We start from the raw sequence: 19,426 nt of genomic DNA, 5'->3' as shown, positions 1-19,426 counted from the left end.
TATATGATGAGAAATTGCTTGCAAAAATGTATACATTAGTTAAAATTGCCTACAAAAATGTGCGTGTTACAATAAATTTGTACTAAGGTACTCAAGAATTTTCATGAGGATGTTTTTTTTAAAAAAAAAATCCTGAATCGCTACAGAAATGTGCAGAACTGGACTTCCCAGGAGGAATCGCTCCGCCTGTGCAGCCTCTGAGACGAGCTCCCGTCTCAGAGGAAGCTTTTTCAGTTATAAAACTAGTCAGACGATTTTTTGACTGGAAAAAAATTTCTCCCAGGTAAGGGAGAAACAAAGAGATTATCCACAGAAAGCTTCGTTTTGTTTGCTGGACTGGAATTCATTGGAATTGCCTATGAAGGAAGGTAGCCAGCAACATCGGACGGAGCCAGGGATTACAAACAGGCTCTAACTGATTAAGCGAGACTTTTTTTCTTTAAAGAAAAACGGAAATTAACAGGCAAGCATCCTTCTGTCTATTATCATCATTTTGTTATCGTTACTGCAAAAGAGATTTGTCAAAGAGACAGCAACAAAGAAGCCCTGGGTGAGTTATAACTTTCTCTTTTACACACGGGATTAAGGAGGAAGAAAATCGAAATAGCCTATCTTTGTTTTTATTGCAAAAAGCTGGCATGGAATTGAGCATTTTAAAGATATAAACGGATGAGAGGCATCTAATTTGAAGAGAACATTTGATTTATTTGACATTTGAGTATTTTATGTCTGGGACTATTTTTTCTGGTCTACTTCTTTTTTTTTGGCGAATCTGCTTATTCTTTATGTTACTAACCATTTGGACGCTGTGAACTAAATTTGTTTTGGACGTATAAGAGATAAGGCAGTTCGTGCTGTCTAGAGGGTGATGTCATCTGGCTTGGAAGATTAACTCATTTGTGACTGGAAAAAGAAATAAACTGTTCTTTGCTTGAGTACAGTGACTATATTGGAATTGAAGGGGTTTTGTTCTTTTGGTTTCAAGAATGACAATCAAGAAGGTTGCTGAGACCCTGGATGTTCAGGAAGGGGTTCTCTCTCTAAATATGTTTCAGAAAATAATGAATGAGATCAAGCTAACGAAACAAGAGCTGGGACAGAACAGGCAAGAGATGAAAATTGGATTTGGCAAAATGAGACAGGAGCTGAAAGAAATTCAGGATTCTATAACTGGACAAGAAAAAGAACATGAAAGAAAGATCAAAGGGAAGGCTCAAGCTTTGGAGATTGGAATAGATTTATTAAATATGGACCTGGAAAAAGATTTGGATTTTATGGTTGTGATGGATCCTAAAGACAAATATTACTGTTTGGAATTCAGCGCTGTCCCTGAAGGAATTGGTGAAGAGATTAGAGATAAAGATATCAATGGCTCGAAAAAAACCCTGGATTGGAAGGATTTGATGGAACTTGCAATAGAGAAAGTTTATAGAATTAATTCCAGATATGTGACAATGGAAAAACTCTCAAGAGATGTGCAGGTGCATTCTGTAAAAAAGAGGAACAGAGATACAACCTTACAACAACATTTCAGTAACACATTCAGAATTGATGGCAAGGAAATATTTGTGATCAAAGAAATTCCTATCAGACTCTTACTATATGACTATGGCAGCAGGATTATTGGGTGTGCAAAGATGGAAGATGGAAGATGGAATCATTATGACAGCAAGATTATTGGGTGTGCAAAGATGGAAGATGGAATCAATATTGATAATGGGAGAAGAGCTATTGAAATTACTGGACTTAGTAGACCTGAAGAGATGGATTAATTGACATGTCTATTTGGAGAAAAATTGATGGATATATATCTCAAGGATTAGTAACTTCTCTTCGACTTTTTGGGGAAAGAATAAAATGAAGTTAATGAGATTTGATACCAATTAAGATAACCACTGGAGGAAGTGATTGTATAATTTTATTAAGAGACAGGTTTGTTATATATCATAGACCTATAGCTAATCTACGACAAATCGGAAGTCAATAGTTTTTATTGTAATAGTTATTAATTTGTTTTGTTTGTTTTGTTTTGTCTTTGAAAATTTGAATAAAAATTAATGATAAAAAAAAGAAATGTGCAGAACTGAATATAAGAATGGAAAAATGAGAAGCCTAGAGAACCAAAATCAACAGATCTTTCCATTCCTAGTGGGGAGCATTAAAAATGTGTTTCCCTGCCTCCACTCAGAGGCTGAAGTAGTAAAGTCCATTTGGTTCAGCCACCTCAGGACTTTACCACTTCATTTTGCTGCCTGTTTAGCCTAGGCTTCCATGAGTGTGAAGTAAGTGTGTTTGCTTGCGCTGAGTGAAAAACGTGCCAACAAAGAGAAAGTGCAATTCCAGAGAGAAAGAGACAGACCTTGTCCTGGAGCATTCGCCCTGCCCTGCTGTGTCGCTCTTGGACACACTCAACTGTGCTCTATCTGCCTAGCAAGAGTGACATGGCTGCTGACCAGTATAAGCTCTTACTTGAAGGCGCCCAACAGCTGGTGCTTGTCTGCACCAAAGGCGAGAAATACCTCCTGGAAGATGGCATGCAACATCTGGCTGTGCTGGAAAATGCCAGTGTGGTGATTGGCAAGTAAGTGAATCTCCTGGGAGGTGGGATTGCTTGCTCGTGGTGGGGGGAGACTGTCCAGCAGACACACACTCCAATGAGATAGTTTTTGTTAGTTTGTTTCTGTACTGGACTTCTCTAGTGACAGGAGAATAAAAGAAATGTTTAGAGTAAAATAAATAAAATAATCAAAGCCGTTTCTTTTTCTTTTCTCCTAGGAGTTACAAGCTGATCAAAAAGGGTATTCTTTAAAGAAAAATTGATTAACTTTCTTATAGCCAATGAACTGAGGTAGTTAGTTACTTTTGAATCAAAAACATTGTGCCAGTCAATGAATTTTAATCTCCTTTCCACAATGAAGAATCAAACAATGATGCTAACTAAATAATCTATGAAAGCAGACACTGGTTTAAACGTTAAGCACATTAGCTGCAGAAAAGAGCTTTAGATCAGGGTGTAAAAGGTAGAATTACCTTTTCTACCTTTAACCTGTCTTACCTGGTTTGAAACTAACCTTAGGCATTTTGTCTGCTTTCAGAGACGGCTGTATAAAAGCTGCAGGAGAGACAGGTGCCATTCGTAAGCAATTTTCAGGAGCATCTTTTGAACATATAATTGATTGTTCAGGAAAGTGCATCTTACCAGGTTGGTACATAGTATTTTAGAGTTCAATCTACCAAGCGGAAAGATGCAAAATTTACATAGGCTGAGATTCTTTACTTCAGTTAGTCAAACATTCTCTGAATTATTTTCCCTTGAAATAAAACTGTGATCACTCTCTCTGTGGGCTAGTTTAGCACAGGAGCAGGGAGACACAGAGCTGGGGAGGTTGTGAAGAAAAAAAAAGTGTCAACTCAGCTTTTGTCTATGATATATTCCAGATCCTGCTCCTACTAGTTTCTAAATTGATTCACTAATAGGCAAAAAACCTTGCGGTTTAAGAATGTACCTATAGCCAACAGATATTTCTATCAAACTTTAAAAAGCAGGGAAATTGGGCAGCCATAGTGAATGCACCAGGAAAGCAGGAGACCCGACCTCCTCTGAGATATTGTACTACCCTACAAATTTGTCAAAATGCAAACACAATTTGGGTTGGTCTTTCACAGTCCAGTCCACTTGCTGTGTAGCTTGGAAGAATTTAGCAACATGCGCCTTCAAGTCAATCCCAACTTATGGCGACCCTATGAATAGGGTTTTCATGGTAAACGGTATTCAGAGATGGTTTTACCATTGCCTTCCTCTGAGGCTGAGAGGCAGTGACTGGTCCAAGGTCACCCACTGAGCTGCATGGCTGTGTGGGGATTTGAACCCTGGTCTCCCAGACTGTAGTCCAACCCGGGGAGGGGCAGGAAGGGTAGGAGGAGGGGGAGGGGAGGAGATTGGGTGGGTGGGCACTGGGCAGAGGGGAAGCCTGTGACGCCCTTCCCTGGCTCTCCCTGTCAGGTTCCTACCTGCTTGTGGCTACTACCTTTCACTAGGCACCACCAGGGACTCCACCAGTCCGGACTGTCCTTTTTATGGTTTCTCTCTCCGCTCTAGCACAGATCTCACTAGATCCCTCTGCTAGGCAGCACCACCAGTCATGTCCTATAACCAATGTTCCCAGAGACTTTGCCTGAGTCTCTCTCTATCTGGTTACTTTTGTGACTGCGTGCTTATGCTGTTCCCAACCCCTTTGTATCTATATAGATAACTCATATAACTCTGGGTTGCGCTGGATACTTGTAATGTTATTATTCTTCTCTTCACCGCTGCCACCATTTGTTACTGTTGCCCTTCAGCCTTGGTAATTACCTTACCCTCCCTTCTGGTCTGTGAAAACCCCAGCCAAGGATCAGGCCTTCGGTAAACCAAAATAGTATTTATTAAATATCAGAAATAACAAGATTACTTTTATAATGGTACTTAAGCATATGGTTTCATCTATTCCTGTGATACTTGTCTTATTATTAACTAGAACTCCAATTCCCTCTTTCTCCACACTCTCCTAACATCCACTACCAAACACCGTCTTCCTCTCACATCCACCAACTAACACCCACCTCCCAGATTCAACTGTCATTCTTCCATTTATACTCTCAGCCATTCAAACGCTCAGCCAATCATCCAGCATTCTACTGCTCATCTACTCCCCCCTCCTCTTTCACTCCACTTACCATATGTCTTCTATATAAACAGCACTTACCATATTTACATTAATACAGGAACATCACAAAGCCCCTTTCCTTTCCAAAAGGAAAACATTGTGAACAGTATCATTGCTTTTCAATGTTTCCCCCACCTTTTTATTCTACAGCAGGCACATGTAGCCTCCCACCCAAATTTATTTCACTTTGAACAGTCATGGCTTCTCTCAAAGAATCCTGGGAAGTGTAGCTAGTGAAGGGTGCTGAGAGTTGCTAGGAGATGCCCTGTTCCCCTCACAGACCTTCAATCAGAGTGGCTGAGTGTTAAACCAGTCTGGCCACTGGAGCTCTGTCAATGGAATAGGAGTCTCTTCTCAGCACCCTTCACAAACCACATTTCCCAGGTTTCTTTGGGGGAAGCCATGACTGTCTAAAGTGAAATAAAAGTCTGGTGTTGGTGTGGTCCCCTGATTAGCCATGCCCAGCAGCTGTGAGTCTGGCTTTTAGAACACTGACAGTTGGTTCTTACTGAGCATGCTCGACACTATCATTCAGGTCAATGCAAAATTTCTTAAATTAATTAAAAATCGGTCAGGCATTTTTTAACTTTTAAACTGCAGAAGATGAAAGTCAGAGTATGGGGCAAGGTCAGTAATAGGATTACAGGTACTCTGTGAACATGGCTGATTTTTAATGAATTTCAACAGATTTTGAGAATTCCGACAGAAAAAAATTCAACAGGGCTCTGGGGTTTTTCTCTCTCTTTAGACTTTGAACTCTCTATTCTCTCTGACTGTTTTGTGTATCACCATGAAAATTTAGAGGGTTGTTAAGCAAGCGTTTATGAGTTCAGGACTATATGTTTTGTAAGGTTTTGTTTTGAAATGAGCTTATGGGAAGCATCAGAATGGCATGGGGGGGTTTCAATTTAACATTGCAGAATGTGAAAAATCCATGCTGGCTATAGTATACAGCCATAGGCATTGTGACAGCCTGTGTAGTTTGCCAGTTTGGGTGTGCTGAATCAGGACATCTAACGTCTGAAGTTTCAACAAAGTTCTGTCTAGAAATAGGATTGTGTCACTTAGCAAAAAGCCAGTGTCTAACATGTGGATGATTCAGATCATCACAGTTAGGAAGTTTTCTGGGTGACTTTCGCCTAATATTTTCTTCCAGACTAACCTACTTCATTATTTTTGGTGAAGATACAAGGGAAGGAAACTTCTATGCTTCCCTGGGTTTCTTGGAGGAAGGATGGGGTAAACGATTTAATAGATTCTGGTCCTACTCTTGCACCATCAACATAAGAATAGAAGAAGAGCCTGCTGGATCCATTCCAGCATCCTGTTCTCACAATGGCTAATCAGATGCCTATGGGAAGCTCACAAACAGGACTTGAGTGCAACAGTACTCACCCCACCGGTGATTCCCAGCAACTGGCATTCAGAGGCATACTGCTTCCAACAGGGAAGATAGAGCATAGTCATTGTGGCTAGCAGCCCATGAATTTGTCTAATTCTCTTTTAAACCATTGTTCTTCAACCTTGTGTCCCCAGACGTTGTTGGACTACAACTTCCATCAACCTCAGCCAGCTTAGCCAATGACGAAAGTTGATGGGAGTTGTAGTCCTACAACATATTGGGGGCCAGGGTTGAAGAACAATGTTTTAAACCATCCAAGTTGGTTGCCATAATTACTTTTCATAGCTGCCGCACACTGAGACGATAATTTCATTGAGCTATCCATTACAGCAGTATGGCATGCAGAAATTACTTTAAGCTTTTTCTGCATGGTGGAAATGGGGGTGTGGAGAAAACGTCACCTGCTAAATGTTTGTGTGTCAGACAGCTTTTACAAGCACTGGATCAATAAAATAAAATAGAAGATCAACCCCCTAGCAGGAAGCATTCTCATCCAAATACCAGTAAATCCTGAGAGAAAGAGCTTATGAAGAGTCCTGCTGCATCTGAATTCAGAGTTCATCTAGTCTAGTAGTGTGTTTCTGTCAGTAGCCAGCCAGATACTTCCAAGAAGCCCACAAGCAAAGCATGAAGGCAAGAGCCCCTGCCCAGTGTTCCTCCACCCAGCAAATAGTATTGAGATGAATAAATTAAACACTACATCTGAACATGGTGGTTCCATTGAATCCTTGATGAAACTATACTCCATTAATTTATCTAATCCCATCTAAAAGCCATTTAAATGTACCACCTCTTTCCCCCCAGTTGAAAAGGGGTTGTCTTACTCAGCATAAGTCAGCTTTTTATGTTATAATGGGCATACCTGGGATGTGAACTTGACAACTTTTGCATCCAAGCCCTTAGACTTCAATTATTTTCCCAATGATTGCTGTAGGGTAATAATAATAGTTTTCTAGGCATGTATTACATTTATATCCCACCTCTCCTCCAAGGAGCTCAAGGCGGCATACATGGTTCTTTCCCTCCCCTTTTTATCCTCGCAAGAAGCCTGTGAGGTAGGCCAGGCTGTGAGACTGTGACTGGCCCAAGGCCACCCAGTGAGTTTCATGGCCGAGTGGTCTCCCAGGTCCTATTCCAAAACTGTAACCACTATGCAACACTGCCTCATAATAATACTGAATGGGTTGTATTCAAGTAAGTGCTACTCCGAATAGACTCTTTAAAAATTTAAATTAATGACTAAGTTTGTCATGTCAATTAACTTCAGTGGGTCTACTGTGAGTGATCAGTGTACTGAATACTACCCAATATAGTGAAGGATCATGTTTTTTGGTATGTTCCTCCAGGTGATAATACAATGGGACTACCTATCAGATTTATTGGAAGTGTGTGAACCCAGCCATCCAAGGAAAATGGATTTTTAATCTATAGCTAATACTAATATTAAGGCCAAGCAAAATGCAACCTACACACTTTAAAAGAATAACAAACAGATATTTCTCCCTTCTTGCACTTTCTTCTCTTGTTATTTTATGACTATGGAACCGAAATGCCATGTTAATTGTGAATGTTCCCTTATTTTGTTTGCTAGCGGAGAAGTTCAAAATCTCTAGATAGTGCATTTTACTGTTTGTTCATTTGTTTTAAAAATTAGGTCTCGTAGATGCACACACACATCCCGTATGGGCTGGCGACCGAGTTCATGAGTTTGCAATGAAGGTAAACTTGCATAATTGGAAAGGTGTTCTTTGGAATATTTTCTTGTGCCCCGGTCTACCTTTCTTCAGATTAATATTTCCATAAAGTATCTTCTGTAAAAGCTCAAATGCTTCACCACGATGCTCATACAATGTACAATAGCACAGATGAGAATGGACAACCTTGGTACCTGGATATGTGGAAGCATCAGGGTGACGAATGATGACGGATTGAATAGGTTATTAGAAAAGGTGGGGAGGGAGAAAGAATATGACCTAATTCCTATGGATGGGGCTTTCCTGGAAAGGAATTTAGGACACCTAAAGGTAGAGGTGGGGGTGGGTGACAGAGAGAGAAATCACAGTAATGGAAAGAATTCTGAGACAGGTGAAACCTTCTCCTCCTACATATATAACAACACTGTAGTAATCCCTGCTACTGTAGTCACAAAAGAGGTGAGACAGCCCAGGTGAAAGTTGAGGGTGGGGGGAGGAAAGAAGAGAGAAGGAGAGAAAGTGACAGGAATGGTAGCAGATGGTACACACACACACACACACACACGAAATCCAGCTGAGACAGAGGACTGGATCTAGACGTAGTCATGCCTAGAGCAGACCCAGTGATATCAAGGGGTCTCAAGTTTGTCATAATTTAAGCTCACTTATTTCAGTAGGTCTACTCTAAGTCTTGATCCAATGCTTTGTATTGTACCTGTTATATTTTCTGGCTATTTGCTACCTCAGATCAAGGAGCTATTGTCCTCTCTGACACAGCAGCAGCCAGCATGCTAGAAGCACCCTGCCCTTAGCTGTTGAAAAGTGGATGAAAAGTAGGATAAGGCTAGGCAGAGCGCTCTGAGTTCAAACAGTTGAACAAACATGGAATGAACTTATTCTCAAAGAATACAAACAGGTCTTATGAAGACTGAATTGGAGCCAAACCTCAGACCCAGAGTCAGACAGGTAGGGAGAGGGTTAAGCAGTAGCTTCATTCCAGCCTCTTTTAAGAAGCCAATTTCCCACTAAGAGGAAAATGGGAATCCCCCTTGTAGAGAGTCATACCATTGGTCCACCTGTGTCTGGCAGCAGCTGTCCAGGGTTTCCAAGAGGGTCTCTCCCAGCCTTGTCTAGAGATTCAGGGGATTGAACTTGGGACCTTCTGCATATGAAGCAGATGTTTTACCACTGAGCTCTCTGAACCTTCTCCTCCTGAAGTACTTTCAAAGGGACAAGGGACTAATGGGATTTAACTGTATGAGGCTGCATGTGAGGCATAGTTTGCCCAATCACATATGTTTAACAGGTAATTTTGTTTTTAAGCTGGCAGGAGCTTCCTATATGGATATTCATCAAGCAGGAGGAGGGATACATTTCACTGTGGAACACACGCAGAAAGCCCTGGAAGATGAGCTCTTCAAAAGTTTCAAACACCGGCTGCTACGCATGATCAGAGCAGGCACCACTTTGGTTGAATGCAAAAGTGGATATGGTTTAAACCTAGAGACAGAAGTTAAGATGCTCAGAGTGATTGAACAGGCTAGGCAGGAGTTGGACATCGGTATTTCCTCTACTTACTGTGGAGCTCATTCTGTTCCAAAGTAATGTAATCTTTCTGTCTTTTCATTTGAAGCTCTGGACTGTAACCCTATTTAATTTCCATATTAAGAACTATATGTTTGATATTTACAAAAAAAAGATGCAGCTTGAGAGGCAACTTGAAGCAAGGATGGGCAACTTATGGCCTTCCAGATGTTTCCGGACTACCAGCTCCCATCATTCCTGACCATTGACTATGCTAGCTAGAGCTGATAGGATATGGGATCCAACAAATTTGGGCCACTGGTTCCCTATCCCATAGTACAAGGGCACTGCCCTACAGATGGATTTATGTATAATAATTTCTCCAAATCAGAATACTGATACCCTACAAACCCACATTCTGGAAGACAATCCCATTCTGCAGCTCTACATGGCTTAGCAGTTTCAGCAAAGGACATGGAGGGGCCGTTGTGCCAACACAGTGGCAGTAGCTCTAAACTTTCATAATCTAACAGCACAATGCTTTCCAATTCTATTCAAAAGTAAGTCCCATTGAATTCAATGGGACTTACTCCCAGGCGAGTGGGTATGTGACAGTAGCCTGACATACCTAATTATACAGAAAGAATATCATTCTTGCTGTGCTTCTGTTAGCCATCTACTGTTCCTTATTGGAGTAATGTGTGAAAGTGTCCTAAGAGTGTTTTCAAGTATAGTGAAGGCTTGGGGAGAGTGGAAGGCCTGGGATATGCCTGGTGTTTCCTGTAATGCATCTCAGGAAGATCCCAAAGTTTTAATTCAGATGTAATTGAGAATACAATGAGAGGACATATAAAGCACAACTTGCAATTGTCATGCTCCCCTCATATCTTCCTAAATCAATCAGAACATGAAACATAGAAAGGGGATATTTAATAACTTGGCTTTAAAGTGAAAGATCTTGGTTAAAAGGAAAGGAAAACCTTGCCTTGTTCCAGCAATTTCTTCCAACTGAGGATGTTCTGATGTATACACACAGTGCGCGCTCTCTCTCTCTCTCTCACACACACACACACACACGAGTAGGGAGTAGATGTGCAAGCGCACTGGCTCTTGTCATGACTCTGGAGTCCAGCAGCGGCCAGGGCACAGAGTCTAAGGCTAGAGTGCTATCTTCAGAGGCGCCAGACCAGGTTCAGGGCTCTGAGCCTGTTGCAGGAGATCAGAACAGTGATCCTGAAGCTGGCAGACAGGAGCCCATGGAACAGCAAAAGGGAAGGGTGGTAGCTGAGTGGTAGAGCAGAAGGTCCCAGGTTCAGTCTCCAGCATCTCCAGACAGGGTTGGGAAAGACTCCCTGCCTGAAACCATGGACAGCTGCTGCCAGTCAGCGTAGACAATAGTGAACTCGATGGACCCAACGGTCTGACACATTATAAGGCAGCTTCCTATGTTCCTCACATAGCACCAGAGCCTGCAGAGCCAGAACCAACAGAGGCACCCTGCCCTGCACCTGAGGAACCAAATGGTTCTCAATATACCTCACCAGGCCAACACAGTAGGTAACCCACCAGGCTGGACACCATGACATATAGGAAGAGTGCCTGTTTTTAGACCAGAGGGCTGGCCCTTTAAGCAATTAAGCTCTCCACAAAAGGGCAGCATCTGGGTGTCCCTCCAGAATGGTGTTTGGGGTTTTTTGCTATTCTGCAACAAGTTCTTAGCACAATAATAACGCATTAGTGGTGGGTTTATTCTGCTTTAGGTCGTTCTGCAATGCTTATCCAATTAACATTAGTGTTTTCTGCAGAATCTATAATGTAACAAAACTGAGACAAAAATTAACCAGAACATTTGTGGTATAAAAAGTTATGGGATTTCAGCAGGAAGTTACAGAATATGTACTGACCAGGAGTGAAGTAGTGTGACTGCTCCAAGACTTTTGCAGGCGCAAATAGAATTGAAAGCGGGATCACGTGTGACTGGCCAAATAGCATTAAGAACACAAATCATCATGAATATGCAATCAAAAGGATGTCTGGGTCTGGAGGGGTCCTGGGAGAGTAGTCTGCAGGCAAAGGCTCAAAAAGGCTCGATGGTCTTGTGACCTTTGTTGGAGTAATTTGTACTCTAGGAGCTGCCTTGCTGCTTATGTAGCCGAGGGAAAAGCCTTTTTCAGGTCTTTAGATGCTTTTTACTTTTTTACATATATCTGAATTTTACAAGAAGTTGGAGCATAAAAAGTTCAATTAAATTAATCTCACTGCTTTTGTTACATTTAATAATAATAATAATAAAAACTTTATTTCTATTTATTAATAGGGGGAAAAGTGCCATTGAAGCCACTGACGACATTATCAGCTTGCACCTTCCTAACCTGAAGGAACTTGACCGTAATGGTGAAATACATATTGACAATATAGATGTTTTCTGTGAGAAGGGAGTCTTTGATCTGAATTGTACCAGAAGAATTCTTCAGGCTGGGAAAGATATAGGGTTACAGATCAACTTCCATGGTGATGAACTCCACCCAATGAAATGTGCTGAGGTACTTCTTTATGAAAGGAAAAATATGAGACACATTTGCTTGTAAATTCTGCTTTGGGAAAAGGTAATGCTCAGGCAAGCTTATTGGAGTGGAACTGCTACTGCACAATTTTATATTTCTGCAGTAAGTTACAAGAAAATGTTACAGACAATATGTGGGGTCAATGAGTTAAAAAGCTGGACTTTCTGACCTTTGCTTTTTACATTCCATTCAAACATTGACTTTGCTTATCTTTTCCTTGTGATGTAAAATGCCTCTTTCATTAGTGACAGCACTGCAGGATACTAGGGAAAATCCTGCTGGAGAAAAATCCTGGGGATTTTTTTCAAACTGAGATAGAATTTCTATATGTTGCTTTACCCCTCTAAATGCTGGTAAGAATTCACAGAGCCAGTTTTCCTCTTTCAATTCACCTTTAAACAGTAAACCTCAGGGAGAGCGGTGAGTCTCCCCCAGACAACCACTCCCCTCTCTGAGGCCAATTCTGCTACCCTCCTAAGCTTGTTGTAGGCTGCTTCCACCCTGCACTTTATTCCGTTATTCTGACGATTTCTTACCTGGTAATTTGTGCATTATATTTGAGCTTTCACACGACATACCGGGTAGCTCCGGAATTCTGGTGGAATGTAGTGCAAGTGTAGCGCTAATTTCCGCAAAAAATGATACCAGAAATAATCCGTTAGCAAGGCTGGGAACCCAGAAGATCGCGGGAGTGTTTCGCTAGTTGCTGCTGCTCATGTGACACACATCCTGGCATGCAGTGCATTCCCGCCCTTTAGTCACACAGTTTTGTTTTGTTTTTGGCCTGATGAATGTTGTACCGGTATTCCGGCATCGGCGCATATAGCAGCAGCATTTCACACACACACACCCATCTTGATACAACTAAAACAATTTAAAAAGTCAGATTCTAAAGGGAGAGGGCTTGCATGGCGACGGGACAAGATCTTAGACCACACAGTGGGGAACAGTGTGCATGGGTGAGGGACGAAAACAAGCTGTGTGAAAGACAGTTGCGCGAAATGTAGCTATATTGGCTGAAAAAGTACTGTTCCTTATCACAAGAGGTACTGCAATGTGAAAGGGATTTTAGAAATCGGGATAGGAGTGCTACCTTTTTAATCCATTAAACTAGCGCTATTAGCCCCATGTGTGATTAAAGCAGCCGTAGTCTCCCTTGTTACAGCTAGGCGGCCAGCACAACACCCTCATATTTCAAATGGAATGGAATGTTTTTACCTTAAAGCTGGGCTGGCTTGCCCTCAACTTCCTTCCTTTTCAGTTTGTATTTGAGCTGGACTCTTGCTGTTTTTGCCCAAATAGTGAGGTAGGTAGAACTAGAAGCTACTGCTAGAGATATCCCTGCTGGCAGTAACCAATGGAAACCCCTGAAAGGAGGTGTTTCTGGGTGGTGAGGGTGCAGAGCTGGGGTAGCACAGGACCTGCTGAATCCAGAGGCGGCCCTGCTGCTGTCTCATGATAGTAGTGGGCCTGATCCAAGCCTCTTTGCTGCATAGGCTGGTGGAGTGAAGAGGTGTTTTTTTTTTCCTTGTTCCTTTTCTTCTGCCCTGGCTGGTGTGAGCAGCAAGGCTGTGGTTATGATGCTCCATTGATTTCCACTCCTACTGGCCACAGGGTTTAGATTGTGGTCTTAGATTCTATTTCAGAGCTTGGAAAAGTTTTTTTTTTTTGAACTACAACTCCCATCAGCTCCAGCCAGCATGGCCACTGGATTGGGCTGATGGGAGTTGTAGTTCAAAAAAGTAACTTTTCCAAGCTCTGATTTTAATACATAGTAAATATCTCTGCCAAGGGACTATTGTTTTTGCATGTCTCCTATAATATATCATTTTCCCAGTTATTTGTATTGCTTTGAATTTTGTTTTTCATGCAGTAGCACAGCAAAAAACCATGCACGTATGTGCACATGCACATGCAGAAGATGCATGCTACACAGCAAACTGCTTTTGAAATGGGAGAGTTTCAAAAGCTGTTTCTGAGATGGCTACAGATGCCTTTTAGAGTGTGTGTGAGAGTCAGAAGTCCCACTGGATAAACATAAAATGGCACTTTGGATCCTGATCATGCCTAGCAATACTCTAGGTGTTCAGCAGAGATAGTAGATGTTGTTAACATTGGTATGAACTCTCCTTTCATGCAGCACAAAATCCTCTTGTAGCATCAGCTGAAGAAACAGTAGTTTACAATTAGCTCTGTAGTTTTAAAAAGAAAGTTAGAACTCAGGAGTGATGCTAAGGTGACCAAATTCAGTGGGCATTGAGAGAAGCTAGATGGTTACATGTCACAGCTGCTTGGTATTTAAAAACAAATTCCGTAGTGCCTGTTGGGAGAAAGGCCAAAGGTCAGGGGAAAGAGCCAATCCTCAGTGGTAACAGAGCACATACTTTTCAGGTTGAAAGTCTCAGGTTCAATCCTTGGAATCTCCAGTTGGGTCTAGGAAACCCTGGAAAGATGTTACCAGACAGTGAGACAATATTTAGGGTAAAGCACTTTCCTACGTTCTAATGGGCATGCTGCCAAGGATTTAAACTTGACACCTTACGGCAGAAGTAGTGAATGCAATTGCCCTCTAGATATTGGACTACAGTTCCCATCGTCCCTGAGCATTGGCCAGAGTTGGAAATCCAGCATCATCTCAAGAGTACCACCTTGGCCACCCCTGCCTTGAAGAGAAGGGCCAAAGCTCAGTGGTAGAGGTTTTGCATGCAAACGGTTGCAGGTTCAGTCCCCAGCATTACCAGGCAGGGCTGGGAAGGACTCCTGTCAAAAACCCTGCTGTCAGACAGTGTAGATGATGCTGAACAAGATGAACCAATGGTCTTACAGGTAGTTTCCTATGTTCCTAATTTTTAATCCAAGCCTCGCTTTGCTATCTGTTTTTAGCTTGGAGCTGAACTGGGAGCTCAAGCTATAAGTCACCTAGAAGAAATCAGTGATGAAGGTATTACTGCAATGGCCCAGGCAAAGTGTGCAGCTGTCCTATTACCAACCACTGCCTACATACTGAGGTGATCATAATTCTAATACATATTACTAGGTTGTATCATAACTGTTATTTGTAGCAGGTAGATGCCATGCCTTTGGGGAAATTCATATTATCTTTTGAGGGGATGCATCAACTGAACAATTACTTTGGAGTGGTCCTCTAAGCCTGCGATCCTTAACACAGTTATTGAGAAGTAAGTCTCACAGAAATCAGTGAGGCTTACTTTTGAGTAAACATGCTTAAGATTCTGCTATAAATCTATAAGGGAGTCTTAACAAAACAGACATTGCAGAGTCACCCTAAGAAAGTTTTTTTAAAAAACTGAAAGTAGAATTTAAAAATGATTGATTAATTTGGCATACAACGCAGGATCCAGTTATTTTTAATTCAGATATGGTTATTCAGTATGAATGATCTGGTTAGATCTGCATTCCCTATCTTAGCTATATGATATTATTTATGAATTATTTGTATTTATAAGATGGCTTACAAAATAAATGGTTAAACATAGTACAAAAACAATTAAAATAAAGTAACAATAAAACAATGTTACACGAATTCCTAGTCTCAAGGTACAGTCTGAAGGTATGTGAGGCTACCACCTTACTGAAAAACAGATCAGGGTCTGGTCAGTGCCTAGATGGATGACCCCCTGGGACTCACATGCTTCTGCCCCTGAGGGTTCCATGATTAAAGAAAGGCAGGATATAAATGTAAGAAAATAAATTAAAACTCCACAATGTTAACTACAGTATCTGGGAGGACAGGGGGGAGGGAATGCAAGCACAGGCAATAGCGCTTAGGCTGCAATCCACGTCCACTCATAAGTAAGCTGCCTGGGGTTCTATGAGACTTACTCCCAGGTAAGTGTGTATTGGATTGCAACCTTAGTTATAGAAAATAAGAATGGAAAAGTCTGGAGACGAGGAGCCAGAAGTTGCTGGTTAATGGAGAGGACCTGCTGTTCCATCCCTCTCCCTCCTGATGGAATAGGTGCTGATAGGTGACCACTGAGGGAGGAGCCTAATGGTGCTGGTATCTTTAAAGAGACAATGTAGAGCCTGCAGTCTCATCTCTCTCTCTCCTGTAGCCTGGTGGAATTAAAGAATATAACTGAAATGGTTTAATACATTTTACTTTGCAATTCCAGTGGTAATAATGTGTTTTTCCTTTGTAGATTAAAACAGCCTCAAGCTAGAAAAATATTAAAAGAAGGAGTAATTGTTGCTCTTGGCAGCGATTTTAATCCTAATGCCTATTGCTGTTCAATGGTAAGTCTTCTCCTTATAGTGGCTTTTATAAGATGCAGAATTATTGTTAATTTTCTTCTCTCAGAAAGAGTGTCACTTGGGATATTGATAGTTGTCTCAGTTCTTTGGGAATCCTATTTAATTTTCTATACTAGTAGACTACATGAATAATTTTTAAAGATGTTTTGTTTTTAAGATGTTTCTAGTGCTTTATTATCTGTTTGCCGTCCTGGGCTCTGTTTTGGAGGAAGTGTGGGACTTAAATTTAGTAAACAAACAAGTAAATAAAATTTAGTTACCTACCACTGTACTTAATCCACACATGCTCTCACCATTGAAAAGAAGTTTCTGCCTGGTGCAGAGATGGCTATCGAGCAGGATATTTGCATTCAGCAGCACAGATAAATCCTGCATTTTCTGCAGATACAAGCTCTCTTTGGGCATGAGTGGAAGCAGTAGGGACAAGCACGTTAGCTACACACACCATTCCCATTCTATTCACTCTCCAGCTCGTGTAGGGCAAGTGTCTGCAGTGTGGAGCGTTCTGTCCTTGTGGAGACTCCACCATGTGTTTTTAGAATGGTGGAAAATCAGTATTCTAAAATACACATGGAGTTTGCTCTCCAACTCATGGAAAGCAATGGGGATGGAAGCTACTGTGTTTGTCTCCTACAGTCCCACCTCCAATCAGAACGTCTGAAGAGGGTTACAGGTTAAATTCATACTGTATTATCTGCCAGTCTGAGGCTTTCAGATGGCCCAACAATGTCTGAAACAGGGCTGACATTGTATTGTTGGTTTTATTCGTCTGTGCTGTAACTTCATGGCTTTACTATCCCTCTGTTTTTAGCTCATGGTTATGCATCTGGCCTGTGTCAACATGAAAATGTCCATGAAGGAGGCTTTAGCTGCTGCCACCATTAATGCGGCTTATGCTCTTGGGAGATCAAACACACATGGCTCCATAGAGACTGGCAAACAAGGGGACTTCGTTATCATCAACTCACCAAGGTAAGGATACAAATTGCTTTTTAAAACCTAACTAATGTTCCACATAAGTAGGAACTAAAAGTCTACATTCAGAATAAATTAAGTACATCATGCAGTTTGGATTACAACATTTAGGATTTTATTATTAATATTAATTATTTTGACCAGACATAAAAAGAAACCCCAATCTTTGTTATTAATATTTCTATTGGCTTTTAAACCCCTAGTTCAACAATTACTACATGGATTTTTTCAATCTTTCTTACAGCTATGATAGTTGGAAATTTTGCTTTAATAATAAAACATTGAATTGTTCAGGAAACTGTTCTTTGGCACCATGCCAGAGTCAAAATTTCATACCATATGTTGTTGTGAACTAAGCTTAATATCAGTTTCTGTTAAATTTGTTTTAAACTGTCCTATATTTTTGAATAGCTATTAATGTTGTTGCCCTGGTCAGTTTCAGATTTGCTGTATTTATTGTCCTTTTATGATACTCTGAGCCATCTTAATGGTGTATATAAATAATGTTATAAATGATTAAATAAATAAATGAATTTAAACATTCCTAGAGTCTTTACACAGTAGGCATAAAATGATGTCAATTGGTAGCGTTTCTTGAAGAGGGCTGAGCCTAAGCAGGTCTGAGGGTGGAGCCCAGCGGTTGCTAGAGTCCAGGGACAAGGCCGAAAACCTACTCATACAGCTGTTTGCTTTTTAACTAGCTTGAAAATGAAACAAACATCCAAACCCAGCCAGGCTGTTTTCTGTCGCCCCTACTGCTTCTTCACAAGTCTTCGAGAGGTGTAATATTCGTAAGCACCACAGTGCAAGGACAGTGCTCTTTAATTGGCATTGCAAGGTGTCACTCAGTTAGGAAAAAAGGCTAGAGAAAGTTGGTAGCTCAGTATCACCAGTGTTTGCTAGAGCCAGATTCCCACAATGAAGAAACATCATGAATTGCTTGAATTGGTGAGGGCCAATCCAAGGAAAGCTCTCCTGAATGCTGATGGGGAAGGAGGCATATGATAATACTTTCGTGTGTGTCTGTCTGTAGAAAGCTTAAACCTCTCTCTAACAGTCCTAAGTCTAGCCTTTTCCCTTACATGCTAGTTTTCTAAGTGCAGAGAAAGTGGAAGATATTTCTTCTTTTGGTTTTTTAACCAATAAATGGGGGAAGTTTTCACACTATGCTTATTTTCTGCTTGCATTTTACACAATTTTTTCTGAACGTATAGCTTGGCTTCTGTGCTTCCTATTTTGTTCAGTGCACATCAGTTCTTGTGTTTTAAAAGTGTGATTATATCCTTTTAAAATATTTTCAGATGGGAACACTTGATTTACCAGTTTGGCAGCCATCAAGAACTGATTGAGTACGTAATTATTAAAGGAAATGTTGTCTATAAAAATGACAGCATCTTGGACTACTAAGAAGTTCCAGTAAGAGTAAATACAGCAGTTACCAGACCCTCACACTGGACAATAATTTCTTTATAAACACTGCAGGCCACTTCCTTACTGGCTGAAGCTTAAGCATTTCACTGCTTTTTATTTTCCTTTTTCCTATGTATTTGCATGAAGAACACTAGACTATCTTTATCTGCCTCATATTTCAGGGCCAACTATGAAATAAACCAGCATATATGCAAACACTTGGCTCTGGTCTTGTCTATTATCCTCTTGTATAAAGAAATCAAAGTGATGCATTACCATGTGCCATTATACACCTCAGAATTTTTCACAACCAATGTTAAGAACATAAGAAGAGCCGTGCTGCTTCAGCCCAAAGCCCCATCTAGTCCAGCATCCTGTTCACTTAGCTAGATGCCTAAGGGGAGCCCACAAGCAGGCCCTGAGTGCAGCACATTCACTGATAACAATTGTGCAGCAGCATGCAGTGGGTGGGAGCTGAACTACTTCTATCTGCCTAAGAAGGTTTTGAATGTGTGTTTCTTTTGAATAGCAGCCCCCTCCCCACAACATGACATCACTTAGTGAGAGGATTTCACAAAGTGTTTGATATGGCACAGGGATCTGCTCTTTTGTTATATAAATAAATCAAAGCCCTTCGGGAAGAGCCACTGAGGCTTGAATGGGGAACTGTTGGTTGCATCACTGCTGCTTACGGGGAGGTAGAGTGGGAGGAGCAAGGTGGGAGTGCTGGCTGGTGCAGCTGGTGACCTTGTGCCCCCCCCAACCTACCAGTAAACAGAGGCCAACTGGAAGTCAGATGAGCACTGGCATGCCATCTACTACCTGGCCCTTGGGCCTTCCTGCAAACGAAGAGCTATAAATATTTGCTATGATACT

General features: G+C 41.3%; 1 protein-coding gene across 1 annotated transcript; it reads left to right on the top strand.

Annotated features, from left to right (window-relative positions):
* Positions 1-2,244: 2,244 nt before the first annotated feature.
* On the top strand, positions 2,245-18,766 carry AMDHD1 (amidohydrolase domain containing 1). The gene is made up of 9 exons (XM_061639530.1): positions 2,245-2,581; positions 3,096-3,202; positions 7,763-7,827; positions 9,126-9,403; positions 11,644-11,869; positions 14,774-14,898; positions 16,054-16,147; positions 16,977-17,137; positions 18,442-18,766. Exons 1-9 carry the CDS (start codon positions 2,442-2,444, stop codon positions 18,545-18,547), a joined length of 1,302 nt encoding a protein of 433 aa, XP_061495514.1. The 5' UTR covers positions 2,245-2,441; the 3' UTR covers positions 18,548-18,766.
* Positions 18,767-19,426: the final 660 nt, after the last annotated feature.

Source organism: Rhineura floridana, chromosome 8 (assembly GCF_030035675.1).
Source record: "Rhineura floridana isolate rRhiFlo1 chromosome 8, rRhiFlo1.hap2, whole genome shotgun sequence".
NCBI lineage: Eukaryota > Metazoa > Chordata > Lepidosauria > Squamata > Rhineuridae > Rhineura > Rhineura floridana.
Note: the sequence above shows the minus strand (reverse complement) of the source record. Positions and strands in the feature narration are given on the sequence as shown.